The sequence below is a fragment of the Lactuca saligna genome, chromosome 8 (genome assembly GCF_052625555.1).
Source record: "Lactuca saligna cultivar CGN05327 chromosome 8, ASM5262555v1, whole genome shotgun sequence".
Lineage (NCBI taxonomy): Eukaryota > Viridiplantae > Streptophyta > Magnoliopsida > Asterales > Asteraceae > Lactuca > Lactuca saligna.
Window position 1 is genome coordinate 73,927,712 of NC_136424.1, and position 15,473 is coordinate 73,943,184.

The window sequence follows — 15,473 nt, forward strand, 5'->3', positions numbered from 1 at the left end:
ATAAATAAATAATATATATGGAAGTCCGGATGTTACAATTCTCCCCCACTAGAATCAAACTTCGCCCTCGAAGTCATGATTTGAAAATAACTCTGGATACTGCTCTCGCATCTCGGACTCCGGCTCCCACGTCAACTCGGACCCTCTTTGATGTTGCCACTGGACCTGAACCAAGGGTACCTATTTTTTCCTCAGAACCTTCACCATTTGATCCATGATCATAATTGGTCTCTCAATGTAATTCAGGCTCGCATCCACCTTAATGTCCTCTAGTGGTACCACTGTCGTCTCATCGGCTACACACTTCCTCAGCTAAGACACATGGAAGGTGTTATGAATCTGACTCAACTCCGCAGGTAGATCCAAACGGTACACTACCCTACCCACTTTGGCAGTCGCCCTGAAAGGACCGATGTATCAGGACCCCAAATTGCCCCATTTACTGAATCAGATCACTCCTTTCTAAGGGGATATCTTATGGAGTATAAAATCTCCGACCTGAAACTCCAGCTCAGATCGTCGCCTATCTGCATAACTATTCTGGCGACTCTGGGCCGTCAGTAACCTCTGTCTGACCTGTTGAATCTGCTCAGTCTTCTTCATCACTATCTCAGTGCCACCCATCACTCGCTGCCCCACCTTTCCCCAAAAAATGGGAGTTCGACACTTTCTCCCATGAAGAAGCTTAAAAGGAGGCATATCAATACTCGAATCAAAGTTGTTATTGTAAGAAAACTCGACCAATGGGAAAATAAGTGTCCCAACTTCCTCCGAAATCCATAACACATGCACGCAGCATGTCCTCAAGCGTCTGAATCGTCCACTCGCTCTGCCCGTCTGTCTGCAGATGGTACGTGGTACTGAAGTGTAACCAGGTGTCCAACTCCTCGTGAAACTTCTTCTAGAATATGGAAGTAAAACGCACATCTCGATCTAACACTATCGATGTCGGCACTCCATGATGAGCTACCACCTCCCTTACATAAATCTCGGTCAATCTCTCTGTAGAAGATCTCTCACTGATGGCGAGAAAGTGAGCGCTCTTCGTCAGCCGATCCACAATTACCCAAATTGTGTCAACTCCACACGCAGTCCTCAGCAACTTGGTGATAAAATTCATGGAAATCTGTTCCCACTTCCACTGGGGAATCTCCATAGGCTACAATGGACCATGAGGACGCTGGTGCTCGGCCTTAATCTGACTACATGTCAAGCACTTCTCGACTATCCAAGCCACGTCCCTCTTCATATAGGCCACCAATAATCTCTCTTCAGGTCCAAGTACATCTTAGTGGCTCCTGGATGGATCGAGAATCTCGATCTATGCGCCTCCTCCATCAGAATATGGTGAGCTACGCCAGAATAGGGCACCCAAATCCGCCCTCGGAAAGTCATAAGCCCTCGACTATCTGACAAAAACTCGGACACCTGCCCAATCACCCGCTCCCTTTTTCGGTTCTTCGGTCTCATGGCTTCCACCTGGGCCTCTCGAATGGTATATAAGACTGGAGTCATCATTATCATCCTCATACACACATCTCGGATCGGAGCACTCTCTGCCCTACGACTCAGGGCGTCACCTACCACATTAAGCCTTGTCTAAATGGTACAAGATCTCGCAGTCATAATTTTTCACCACTTCCAACCACCTCCTCTGTCTCATATTTAGGTTGCGTTGATCCATGAGATACTTCAGACTCTTGTGGTCCATGTATATGGTAAACCTAACAACATAAAGATAGTGGGGCCAAATCTTGAGGGCAAACACTACCGCCCCTAACTCCAAATCATGTGTGGGATACCTCGTCACATGACCCCTCTACATCAACACTGCACCCATCCCTGAGATAGATGCATTGCAATAGACCACAAAGTCCTCCACTCCCACCAGAAGGGATAGCACCGGAGCTTCGCACAACCTATGGCGAAGGATCTCGAAAGATGCCTGCTGCTCAGGCCCCCAAACAAAAGTAACACCCTTCCGGGTTAACTTGGTGAGAGGAACCACAATCTTGGAGAAATCCCTGATAAATATCTGATAGTAGTCGGCCAATCCCAGAAAACTCCTGATCTTGGATGGGGATCTCGGCACCTCCCATCGCATAACCACCTCAATTTTGGCCGGATCGATCAAAATCCCGTTCTAATTAACGAGATGTCCCAGAAACTGGACCTCTCATAACCAGAGATCACATTTCGAGAATTTGGCATACAACCTCTCCACCTCAAAACCACAAGAACCTCTCGCAGATACTCCTCATGCTGCTCCCTGGATCTCGAATATACTAAGATATCATCGATAAACATGATCACCGACCAGTCCAACATAGGCCTGCACACCCGATTCATGAGATCCATGAAGGCCACCGGTGCGTTGGTGAGTCCGAAAGGCATCACCACGAACTCGTAATGCCCATAACGAGTTCTAAAGTCTGTCTTCTGAATAACCTCCGCACACACTATCATCTGGTGATATCCGGATCTCAAATCAATCTTGGAAAACCAAGATGCCCCTGAAGCTAATCGAATAGATCATCAATCCTCGGTAGAGGATAACGGTTCTTGACCGCCAACTTGTTCAACTCCCGGTAATCAATGCACATCCGGTGTGAACCATCCTTTTTCTTGACAAAAAGGATCGGCTCTCCCCATGGCGAGCTACTCGATCGAATAAATCCCTTCCCCAACAGCTCCTGAAGTTGCGAGGATAACTATTGCATCTCTGGCAACGCAAGGTGATAAGATGCCTTGGCGATAAGCGCCACCCCCGAAACTAGATCAATCTGAAACTCCACTTGCCTCTCGGGAGGCACGCCCGGTAACTCCTTGGGGAAAGCATCAGGGAACTCGCATACTATCAGAACCTCGGATATAGAACTTGGACTCTATGAAATAGTCCACGAACCATCACATACTCCAGGAATCCCATACAACCCTGCTGTAAACTTTTCCTGGCCCTGGAGGCAGAGCAGAAAGCTGACCCATATTTAATACCCTCGCCATACACTGTAAGCACTCCCCCACTAGGGTCTTGTATAGTCACCAACTGGCGCTCACAATCGATCACTACTCCAAAGCATCTCAACCAATCCATGCCTATGATGGCGCATACATCACCCATCGTGATCAGTACCAGGTTAATCGGAAACTCGACGCCAAAAATCTATAGCACACATCCTCGGAATACCTCAGTGGCAAAAATTGCATGCTCATATGCTATAGAAACCCTCAGAGATCAACTCAATGCCTCACGTCGGATACCGATGTGACGACTAAAGGCTATAGACACGAAGGATCGACTCGTACCCGAGTCAAATAACACTAAAGCAGATACATAACTCATAAGAAATGTACCTAAATATAGCACGGGATAATCACACAAAGAGAATCTCAAAATAAATAAATAAATATACATACCAACCACGACATCGGGTGCTGCACGGACGTCCTCCGTTGTCAGCTGAAAAGCCCTACCATGAGCCTTCGGAACCTCAGCCTTCACCGGCCGAACATCAGTAGCATGTAATGCAACAGGAGTGGAACCTTAGGCTGATCCCTGAACAAGTTGAGGGCAATCGGCCTTCCGATGGCCACTCTGATTGCAGTGGAAACAGATTGCAAAACCCTTGGGGAAATCCTTCACCATATGCCCCTCCTTGCCACATTTGTAGCAAATCCCCGCCCGACAAGATCCCTCATGAATCTTTCCGCACTTGCCACAAGTGCTGCCCTTATGGCCTCCTGATATCGAATCAGCGGGCTTAGCCCGCTTGGCTGTCGGCAGCGACTTCGCCGACCATCGGTCTCTCCCCTGAGGCTCCGCGTCCTCCCTCGCCTGAGTCTCCAGCTCGATATCCCTCCTCCTGGTATTTTCCTGGATCTCATAAAATGTACGGTAAGACGATTTCACCATGAACTCCCGAATATCCCTCCTCAAAATGCTCAAGTACCGGCACATGCGCGTCCTGCTCAGTCGCCACATGCTCAGGGCAAAACAACGCCCTCTCAAGAAACATCCACGTAATCATAGTCACCGACTTTGTCTTCTTTCTAAGAGACAGAAACTCCTAGGCCAACTGTTCCTTCTCCAACGGGGGAACATACTCATCTGATAACATCACAAAAAACCTCTCCCAAGTCATTGCAGCATGCTCTGCAGGAGTAAAACTGGCCGTCATAAGCTTCCACCAGTCATTCTCTCCGAAGCGAAGCTAGTTCATCGTGAACCACACCCTCAAATGCTCTGGGCATGAACAATTGTAGAAACATCCCTCAATATTAGAGATCCATCTCATTGTATCAATCAGATTTGTGTCCCATCAAGCACTGGTGGCTTCGTGTTGCTGAACTCCGGTACAGCAACGAGTTACCTCCCTACGGCTTGGCAGCAGCCGCCTTAGAAACTTCAACATATCGCTCGTCAAACGTCTCGATGAAAGTGGTCTTAATAGACCCGAATATCTCCGGAATAGCCTCTCATATGGTTGCAGCCACCTCGTCGTGAATCATCCTGCGAATCTCATTATCGCTAACTCCGTTGCTCCCTGGGGTGTGGCACGTACCCACCATGATGTCTCTGAAACACAACACAAAATCATCAGAGACTCGCTCGAGAAAACTCACACTTGACTACTCATCCTTACTTTCTCCTTAGGATCCTAAGGATTCTTACTTGGATTGCCTGCAGATCGGGTGATTTCAGTAGTACAGGACCAATACTACCTTCCACACCCCACTTGTAGTCACCCCAAGTCCTCCTCCTAGAATTCTAATTCACAAATACTCGATATCTCATGAATCACATACTGCCCTCTTAGTAGACTCCCTTCAAGCTCATCTAAGTATCTCTTCCTAGATTATCTCTCAACTCAGAACTCATCACATACTCGAGCAAATAACAAATAACACTAATCAAAAGCATCCCCTAGGCTAAGGCATCACAAATCAGGCAACTCTAGCCCTAGAATATGAAATACCTAGCTTACCCTCTAGCATGCAACTGTTAGTAAAATATCGCATAAATATCACGTAACATAAAAGTAAGAGTATTTTGGGAAATCACTGTTCGGGCTCTGGCTGATTGTACACACCCCTTCAACTTGTTTTATTTTAAAACTCATTCTCGTTTTGGGAAAATTCTTTTTTTTTTTAAAATTCTTCTCAAATCCTCAGTTTGAGTCCAGACACACCAGGAGGTGCATCTGAATCCCTCAAACCAAGGCTCTGATACCAACTTGTAACAACATCAATTTTCGACCAACTTTACATTCATTTTAATAAATAAACCATAAAGTGCCACAATGTCAATTCATCAAAACTCATGTCCAAAAGAAAATTGTATATAAAAATCCACAGTCCTCTAAATCCTAAAACAATCTCCGGTGGGTGTGTACAATCAAGTCGGCGCGTTCCCGTGATCTTGAAAAGTACCTGAAACACATAATATATAACATGGTAAGCACAAAGCTTAGTGAGTTCCCCAAAATACCACACACAACTAGTTAGCCACTTGAGGCCATAACTCAATAAGATCCTACGGTCAATATGTCTTAGTGGCACCCTCCGATCCCAGCTCGATAAGCTCAACATAATAATACTCGGCATAAATCACAAAGATATAAGGTAGGATATCACAATGCACATAATATATCTCAGTTACACAAACTACCACTCATGGTAAAGTATAGTAAGAAGAATCACCTCGTAAGTAAGCTAAGTGAATGAATACTTCTCGCACATGAATCACCAAATCTAGCCTCCGCCTAATCATATAAGATAATTATATATAATTAACTCTTTAAATCACACATTTACTAAGTTATATCTCCCTCTTTCTCTTGAAGTGGGAAAAAGACCATTTACCCCTCCATGGTTTCCCAAAGGCATGGTTGACCAAAACCTAAGTCAACAAAAGTTAAACTTCGAGTCAACAATCCATGTTGACCCTACTCGTCGAGTGCACCTATGGGACTCGACGAGCCTGCTCGCCATGCTCAGAATCACTCAAAAGTCTGGCTCAACTCACCAAGTTGACCCGTTAACTCGTCGAGTTGATCCACGATCGGAACCATCGTAATAACCCTATCCGACTCGTCGAGTTGGCTCCTTGACCCGGCGAGTCCATTAAGACTCTTATCTCATTCAGTCGATTCCAAGGAAGAGAACCTTCCTAAACTCTAGATCTACACTCCTAAGGCTCATCTATAATGTAAAGTCACGTGCTTTACGTTCATGCATGACATTTAGAGCTTAAAATGCCAAAACATACATCAAAAAGGGTTTTTCACTCAAGATCACTATTATGGTTGGTAAAGCAGAGACTTTTGGACACTAGGGACCTCACATGGTTTAGATCTGAAGTCTAACCCTCTCAATGAACATAAAACACTCAAGGTCCTCATGTTTAGGTGGAGAAACCCTAGATTCCCAAAATCATGAGATCTATTCAAATTAATGAGAAAGGTGCAAGCTTTATACCTTTCCTAGAAGCTCTGAAGTGAAACAACATCGGATCTAGCAACACCTTCTTTTCCCTTGGCTTGGAATTCTTCCTTTCTCTTCACAAGATGCAGTAAACACACAAAATTAGTTAAACACACTCTCTCTCTAAGCTCAATGGCCGATCAGGGTTTGCTCTCGGGGAAGTGTAGCCGCAAATGAGGCTATAAGTGCCTTTAAATAGGCCCCAAACCTAGGGATTTAGGGTTTCTCATCCCAGTGCCTACTCGGCGAGTCGGCTGTCGGACTCATCGAGTAGGTCATTAACCCCACGTGGCACATCGCGACTCTACTCGACGAGTTGGAGCACCGACTCGTCGAGTAGCTCAAAAGATTAATAAATAAATAAATAACAATAATATACCTGGAAGTCTGAATGTTACAAACTTTTAACATATTATACTTAATTTATTTGTTTTAATATATTGTTAGATGTAAACCATTATAATCATTAAAAGTTTTGAAATAAGTAACTTGAAATAACTTACAATAACTGTAGTTAAAAATAACTCTATATAAATGATTATATTGTTACCTTTAAAATCAAAAAATAATGTTTGATGTTTTAAATAACTATAATGATATAAATTAAAACATTAAGAAAATAAATTAAAAAAAAAATTAACAATTACAACAACTATAAATAACATTAAACCATATATTATATTTAATTTTATTAATGTGTAACTCATTCAAACAATTGAGATTATGAAGTTATAATAGATGTATATAGTATATATTATCATATAATTCAAAATAATCAATATATTATATCAATTTAGTATAAAAATTATTATATCAAATTTAACAACAATGTTATTGTTATATTTAAAAAATATATATATGTTTGTAAAGACTCCAACTATATAGGTGTTTCTGCGTAACGCGCGAGAATTCGCCTCGTATACTTATAAAGGAAACATTTTTTCTTTCACCATATTCATTTGAAATTCCCATGTATTTTTTCATTCACCACATTAATTTGAAACTCACATGACTTTTCAATTTCTATCTATTAATAATTATAAGTTGGTTAATAAGGTTAAATATATATCAAACACAAAGTGTAATCATATATAAACTAAATTTCAATATTAAAATAATATCTTTACTTCTACTTATAAAGTTTTATTTTATTTTATTTTATTTATTTTTTTTTTTTTACTTTTGATATATTGTACTTAATTTATTAGTTTTAATATATTGTTGGATGTAAACCAATATCATTTTAAAGATACAATTTTGGAACAATTTGTATAAATTACTTACATTACTAATTTAAGTATAACATTATAGAGTCAACTTAAATATAAATTTTAGTTTAACTTAAACAATCCAAAAAATATTTTGTAAATAGTTAAAAGTAATAAATTGTAGTGTCTTTTAATAATGATTATAAATTGGTTAATAAAGTTAGATAAATATCAAACTGAAAGTGAAATCATAAATAAACTAATTTCAATTTTAAAATAATATATTTACTTCTACTTATAAAGTTATGTGTTTAACTTTTAATATATTATACTTAATCTATTATATTTAAATGTTGTTGTGTGTAAACCATTATCAGATTAAAGCTAAAACTTTTATACAGTTTGGATAAAATACTTAAATTGTTAACTTAAATATAACATTATATGTCAACTTAAATATAAATTTCAGTTCCACTTAAAACACATAAGAATATTTTGTAAATAGTTAAAAGTGATAAATTATAATGATAAATGTAAGAACTAAATTGTAATCTCAATTTAACTATAATGCTTCCTAAAAATATTTTTATAATCGTTAAAAGTTTTCAAATAAATAGCTTAAAATAACTTACAATAACAATAGTTAAAAATAACTATATATAAATGATTATGTTGTAAACTTTAAAATCAAAACCAATGTTTGATGTTTTAAATAATTACAACGATAGAAATTAAAACATTAAGAAATTTTAAAAAAAAAATTAATTAACAATAACAATAACTATAAATAACATTAGACGATATAGTTTAATTTTATTCAAGTGTAACTCACGGGTGAAAATCATTTAAATAATTGAGATTATGCAGTTATAATAGATGTATATATTATCATATCAAATTTAGCAACAATGTTATTGTTATATTAAAAAAAAAACAAATATTTATAAAGACTTCAACTATATAGATGTTTCTGCGCAGCACACGAACTTTTCAATATCTTTTTAATAATAATTATAAGTTGGTTAATAAGGTTAAGTAAATATTAAACTTAAAGTGTAATCATATATAAACTAAATTTTAATATTAAAATAATATATTTACTTCTACTTATAAAGTTATATTTTTTAACTTTTGACATATTATACTTATTTTATTAGTTTTAATATATTGTTGAATGTAAACCATTATCATTTTAAAGATATAATTTTGGAAAAATTTGTATAAAATACTTAAATTATTAATTTAAATATAACATTACAGAGTCAACTTAAATACAAATTTTAGTTTAACTTAAACAATCCAAAAAATATTTTGTAAATAGTTAAAAGTAATAAATTTTAGTGTCTTTTAATAATGATTATAAGTTGGTTAATAAGGTTATATAAATATCAAACTGAAAGTGAAATCATAAATAAACTAAATTTTAATTTTAAAATAATATATTTATTTCTACTTATAAAGTTATGTCTTTAACTTTTAACATATTATACTTAATTTATTATATTTAAAATGTTGTTGTATGTAAGTCATTATTAGTTTAAAACTACAACTTTTGAACGTTTTGAACAAAATACTTAAATTGTTAATTTAAATATAACATTACCGTATCAACTTAAGTATAAATATCAGTTCCACTTAAAAAAGCAAAGAATATTTTGTAAATGGTTAAAAGTGATAAATTGTATGATAAATTCAAAAACTAAATTTTAATCTCAATTTAACTAAAAGATTTCTTAAAGATATTTTTATAATCGTTAAAAGTTTTCAAATATGTAGCTTAAATTAACTTACAACAATAATAGTTAAAAATAACTCTATATAAATGATTATATTATTACCTTTAAAATCAAAAAACAATGCTTGATGTTTTGAATAATTATAATGATAGAAATTAAAACATTAAACAAATAAATTTTAAAAAATTAATTAACAATAATAACAACTATAAATTACCTTAAACTATTTATTATATTTAATTTTATTCATGTGTAACTCATAGGTAGAAGTCATTCAAACGATTGAGATTATGCAGTTATAATAGATGTATATATTATCATATAATTTAAATTAATCAATATATAATATATCAATTTAGCATATGAATTATTATATCAAATTTAACAACTTTATTATTATATTTAAAAAAACATATATTTGTAAAAACTTCAACTATATATATCTTTATGCGTAATGCGCGGGCATTGACCTAATAACTTTATAAGGTGAAGTAAAGATATTCTTTTAATATTGAAATTTAGTATATATATTATTACACTTTAGGTTTGATATTTATTTAATGTTATTAACCAATTTATAATCATTATTAGAAAGAAACTGAAAAGTTATGAGAGTTTCAAATGCTTTTCAAATATATATATATATATAACAATAATGTTGTTGTTAAATTTGATATAATAATTTCGTATACTGAATTGGTATAATATATTGATTATTTTGAATTATATGAGAATATATATATATATATATATATATATATATATATATATATATATATACACACACACACACATGTATTATAACTGCATAATCTCAATCGTTTGAATAACTTGTATCCGTGAATTAGACATGAATAAAGTAAAATGTAATATATGGTTTAATGCTATTTATAGTTGTTGTTATTGTTAATTAATTTTTTAAAATTTATTTGCATAATATTTTAATTTTTATCATTATAATTATTTAAAACATCAAACATTGTTTTTTGATTTTAAAGGTAACAATATAATCTTTTATATATAGTAATTTTTAACTATTGTTATTGTAAGTTATTTTAAACTACTTATTTAAAAGTTTTTAACGATTATAAAAATATCTTTAAGAAATATTTTAGTTAAATCAATATTACAATTTAGTTTTTGCATTTATCACTACAATTTATCACTTTTAACTATTTACAAAATATTCTTTGGTTTTTTAAGTGGAATTGAAATTTATATTTAAGTGGACATTGTAATGTTATATTTAAATTAACATTTAAGTATTTTGTCCAAACTGTTCAAAAGTTGTAGTTTTAAATTGATAATGGTTTATACACAACAACATATTAAATCAAATAAATTAAGTATAATATATATTAAAAGTTAAAGACATACATTTATAAGTAGAACTAAATATGTAATTTTAATATTCAAATTTAGTATATTTATGATTACACTTTAGGTTTGATATTTATTTAACCTTATTAAGAAACTTTTAATCATTATTAGAAAGACACTTCAACTAATCACTTTTAATTATTTACAAAATATTATTTGGTCTGTTTAAGTTAAACTAAAATTTATATTTAAGTTGACCCTGTAACTCTATATTCAAATTAATAATTTAAATAATTTATACAACTTGTTCCAATTATGTATCCTTAAAATGATAATGATTTACATCCAATAATATATTAAAACTAATAAATTAAGTATAATATGCTAAAAGTAAAAAAAAAACATAAATTTATATGTAGAAGTAATAATATTATTTTAATATTGAAATTTAGTTTATATATGATTACACTTTAGGTTTGATATTTATTTAAACTTATTAACCAACCTATAACTATTATTAGAAAGAAATTGAAAAGTAATGAGAGTTTCAAATGAATGTGGTGAAAGAAAAAATGCATGAGAGTTTCAAATCAATGTGGTGAAAGAAAAAATATTTCTTTTATAATATAGTATGATATGATATGATGATATAGATATATAGATGTATAATATAGATAGATTAGTTATATTTAAGTCATAATATTTAGTTTTTAACTTTTTTTAATTTGTATAATTCAATCTGGAATTTAAATGCCGACTCATTGTTTTCAAATGATCAATTTCTTAGAAATTGCATCAAAATTGATTATTTATATCTTTTAATAAATAACTAGACGAAACTCCCTCGCACTGGTTTGGATGCACAAAGCGAAAAACACTTGGTTTAGGCATCTGACCTTTGTCGATTTTTCCCCTCTTACCCTAAATACAACGACTTTTAGTCTGCACTTTCTACTCTTCCCATGTAAAGCTGTAAAAGAATCAATTATTAATAAATCGTTAGTTGATTGATATAGACTAAACAAAACAAAGATTAAGAAAAAAAAAGCTTTTTGATATACCCTTCACTTCCCTGCAAATCGAAAATCTATGGTCGTGTGAACCGGCCATCGACAAAACCCCTAAATCGAACAACGACCTGATCTATTTAACCTCGAACGACGCCGACCATGCAGCCAATGACATCAATACTTCATCGACGAAGACCGATAGAAGGTGCAGGAAAAAAAATTCAAGAAGGAAAGGTGAAGTTAATTTGCAAGAAAAAAAAACAAACGAATGGAAGGTAGAAAAAGATCGGACGTTTACCACACCATCTGAAACAGTGTATATTATGGAAGAAAAGGTGCAGTGTGTTTTTGTTTCAAACTGTCTTCCACCTGCCATCGATACCACCGACGGCCTTTGGTTTGAACCGGTGAACCGATGTTTGCTCTTGAATCAAAATTACTTTCACTCGTTTCTCACTGCCTCAGATCGTTATCATCACAAAGATACGAAGGGAAGTGTGGAGAAGGATCCGGAAAATAGAAAGAAAAAAACAATATTTTTTTTGTTTAAGCGAAATTGAGGTGAAGGAAAACATGGGAGTAACCAAATTTACGAATGGTCTAAACTTTTGTGGCCCGTATCGAAAAGAACCAACATTAGGGGCCAAATTTGCTAAAGTGTTGAAAATAATGTGTATAGCCGTATTCTTTTTTTTTTTTTTTTTTTTTTTTGTCAAAATTAATTGTATGTATTTCCTGTTTTAATATGTTTAATTTTTTAAGTTTAGTATTTTATATCACATAATTATTTTGGAGCATATACCACTATACCACTTTGGATGCCATTTTTTAATTATTTTAGTTTGTTATTAACCAAGGGCATTTTAGGTAATAAAAATTTCCGGAAGCAATACAAATGCCCCCAAAATTGCCGTTCTCCTTTTACACCAACCCTAACTTCTTACAATCAAATCTTTCCCCCTTCTTTCCCTCTTCTCTTTCTCTCTCTAAAACAACCGTCTTCGTTTTCATATATCTCTACGAAATTTCAAGAATTTATGAGACTCAATTCTCATAATCTGATTCGACCATCATCAAATTAGGCGCATGGGGAAGTACATGAGGAAAGCGAAATTGACGGGCGATGCGGTGGCAGTTATGGAAGTCTCTTCTTCTCTCGGCGTCCGAACGCGAGCCAAAACCCTAGCCTTACAGAAACTTAAAGCTTCGAAAACCACTGACACAGCTCCGGTCGAGGACAACCATGAGTTGTCGTATCTCCAGCTTCGAAGCCGTAGGCTGGAAAAGCCACCGCTGCAACAATCGACGTGCTGCAGGCAAGAAAACCCTAACCCTGGCATGGGAACTTCGAGGTTGGTAATTCGTTCCGGTGGTTCAGTTTCAGTTGGGTCCGGTTCATGTAATGAAAACCATAGGGTTTTGCGTGAGTCCAAAATCAAAGCAGATGAAGAAACAGAGGCTTATTGTGATTTTGGTACCGAAGAAACTTCTTTTGGGGAAAATAATACTGATTTCGATGGCAGAGAGAGGTATAATTTATTTATTTCTCTGATTCATATAATAATTTAGCATCTTTTGCAGAAATTTTCTGCTTCCTGCTTCTATTCCTGTTTTAATATTTGTTTGATTATATTAGGAAAAGAGGGTTATTTTTACATATATTTTTTTTGATGCTTTACGTTTCTTAAATAGACAGAATATCAACTATTCTGCATAAAAATATCTATGTTCGTCATCAACTTGTTATTATTTGATGTTAAAAGAAATATGAGTATTTCAATTATATATGTTCTTTTGAGTTGTTTTATAATTTTTAAAGGGCACTTTCTTGTCTTATGTGGGTGTGAATATTCTTTTGTATTGGTTGAAAATGCTCTTTGGAGAGGGACTTTCTTGTTCTTATATGCAAAAGTGTTTCACTTTCTTTTTCTTTTTTCATTGCTTCATCGTGTGGGTACCATCTTTAATTAAACAATTAACTTTCCAAATCCTTTTTTTTTCAAAGAACTATAAAAATACATTGAATCAACACATCTCGTTAGATAACAAAGTTGTTACTTTTGTATTTTCATTTTTATGGCGAATAGATTTTCGCTAGACGACATGACACAGATTATTTCTCTTGTAACCCCACGAGCCATACGTGTGTGAAGGACATTCATGTCTTTTAAACATGCAAAAGTGGGAAGAGCATTCACATCTTTGTACATACAACCATACAAGAGATCTAGAGTCATTTCTGATTTTCTGCCCCACATGTTTTAGTGTTGTTCATAACATATTATGAGACATGGTTACTATTTTTAAAATCGGTGTCATTTATTATCAATCAGCATCTTGTTTATTTAAACAGGCCTATTTTTTGGGTTAAATTTGTGTAGCTTATTTATTGGTAGAACAGAGAAACAAAACCAAATCTGTTTCAATCACATGTTGACCATTGCCACTTCCTAGTTTAGATTCTCATCAACAGTGTATTACTAGAATGCATGGTGAAGGACTGGGCCCACCTACATAAGTTGTTTTTTACCATGTGTCAGTTGATATAGTACACAAACAATTAAACAGGAAAATGATAGTATCGTATAAGTTTCACTCCCACTATCATTATTTTATAAAACAAATATTTCTTTTTGTTGTGTTATCTTTCTAACCATTTTATCCATCCTTTTAGTGGACCATAGTTACATAAGTTAATTTCTTGGGACTATAACATACTTTATTTTTTGTTTTCTTTGTTATTGCTAATTACCATTTTTTTTTTTTAAATATATATGTAGGAGCACTAGAGAAAGCACACCTTGTAGCTTTATAAGGGAGTCAAATACCAATAATACCCCTGGCTCTGCTACAAACCGACATGCTTCTAACAGGGTAATCCAGAGGGTTATGCCTTCAGCACAGGAGATTGAGGTGTTTTTTGCTCGACATGCACATGAGCAGCAACGACGTTTTTCTGAAAAGTAAATTAATTTTTAACTGTTTAATATTTTGTATATTCAAATGTTCCTGAATAATCATTTGTTTTATTTAATCGTTTTTGGTTGATAATGCAGGTACAACTTTGATATTGTGAATGAAAAGCCGCTTGAAGGGCGTTATGAATGGGTGAAAGTGCAACCATAAATGGAAGTGGATATTAATAATAATAATCAATAACATTGATATCATAGTTTGAAGATAAGAAGGTAGAGGATTAATGGAATGTAAAGAGCAAACAGAAGAGCTGTGTAATCTATAATGATGTCAAGATAATAGAGCAGATGATGTATTACACACTAACATATGTAGGGGTAGAATGGGACGAAGGAAAAATATGTTGTTTTTACCTTTCCCTAGATTCGCAAGTAATAATTCATAAATAATTGCCAAGGTTGGTGTTCATTTAGCTTTAATTATTTTTTAGTCTCAACTTTTATGATCTTTTTTGTAATTACTTTATGTACCCTTGAACTTCTTTTGGCAATAATTGACATGGCGAACAAGTGTTTTTTTATCTTGATGAGGATAGACTGAAACCCTAAAAAGATGAGAAATAATGCATAGACATGTGATTGTTCCAATTTCAATTTTGAACAGTTAGTCAGTAGCTTTGACTTTGAGAGGTTAAAGTTTTTTTTTTTTTTTTTGAAACTAGCAATTTTGGTCCAAGGTTTTTTCTTTTTACATGTCTTGTCCCTTGAATTCATATTCTTTCACATTTAGCTGTGGTTTCA

The 15,473-nt window shown here is 34.2% G+C and overlaps 1 protein-coding gene across 1 annotated transcript; it reads left to right on the plus strand.

The window, feature by feature from the left end:
* The first annotated feature begins 12,687 nt into the window (after positions 1-12,687).
* Positions 12,688-15,018, plus strand: ICK6 (inhibitor/interactor with cyclin-dependent kinase). The gene is made up of 3 exons (XM_078971275.1): positions 12,688-13,286; positions 14,538-14,720; positions 14,814-15,018. Exons 1-3 carry the CDS (start codon positions 12,844-12,846, stop codon positions 14,881-14,883), a joined length of 696 nt encoding a protein of 231 aa, XP_078827401.1. The 5' UTR covers positions 12,688-12,843; the 3' UTR covers positions 14,884-15,018.
* Positions 15,019-15,473: the final 455 nt, after the last annotated feature.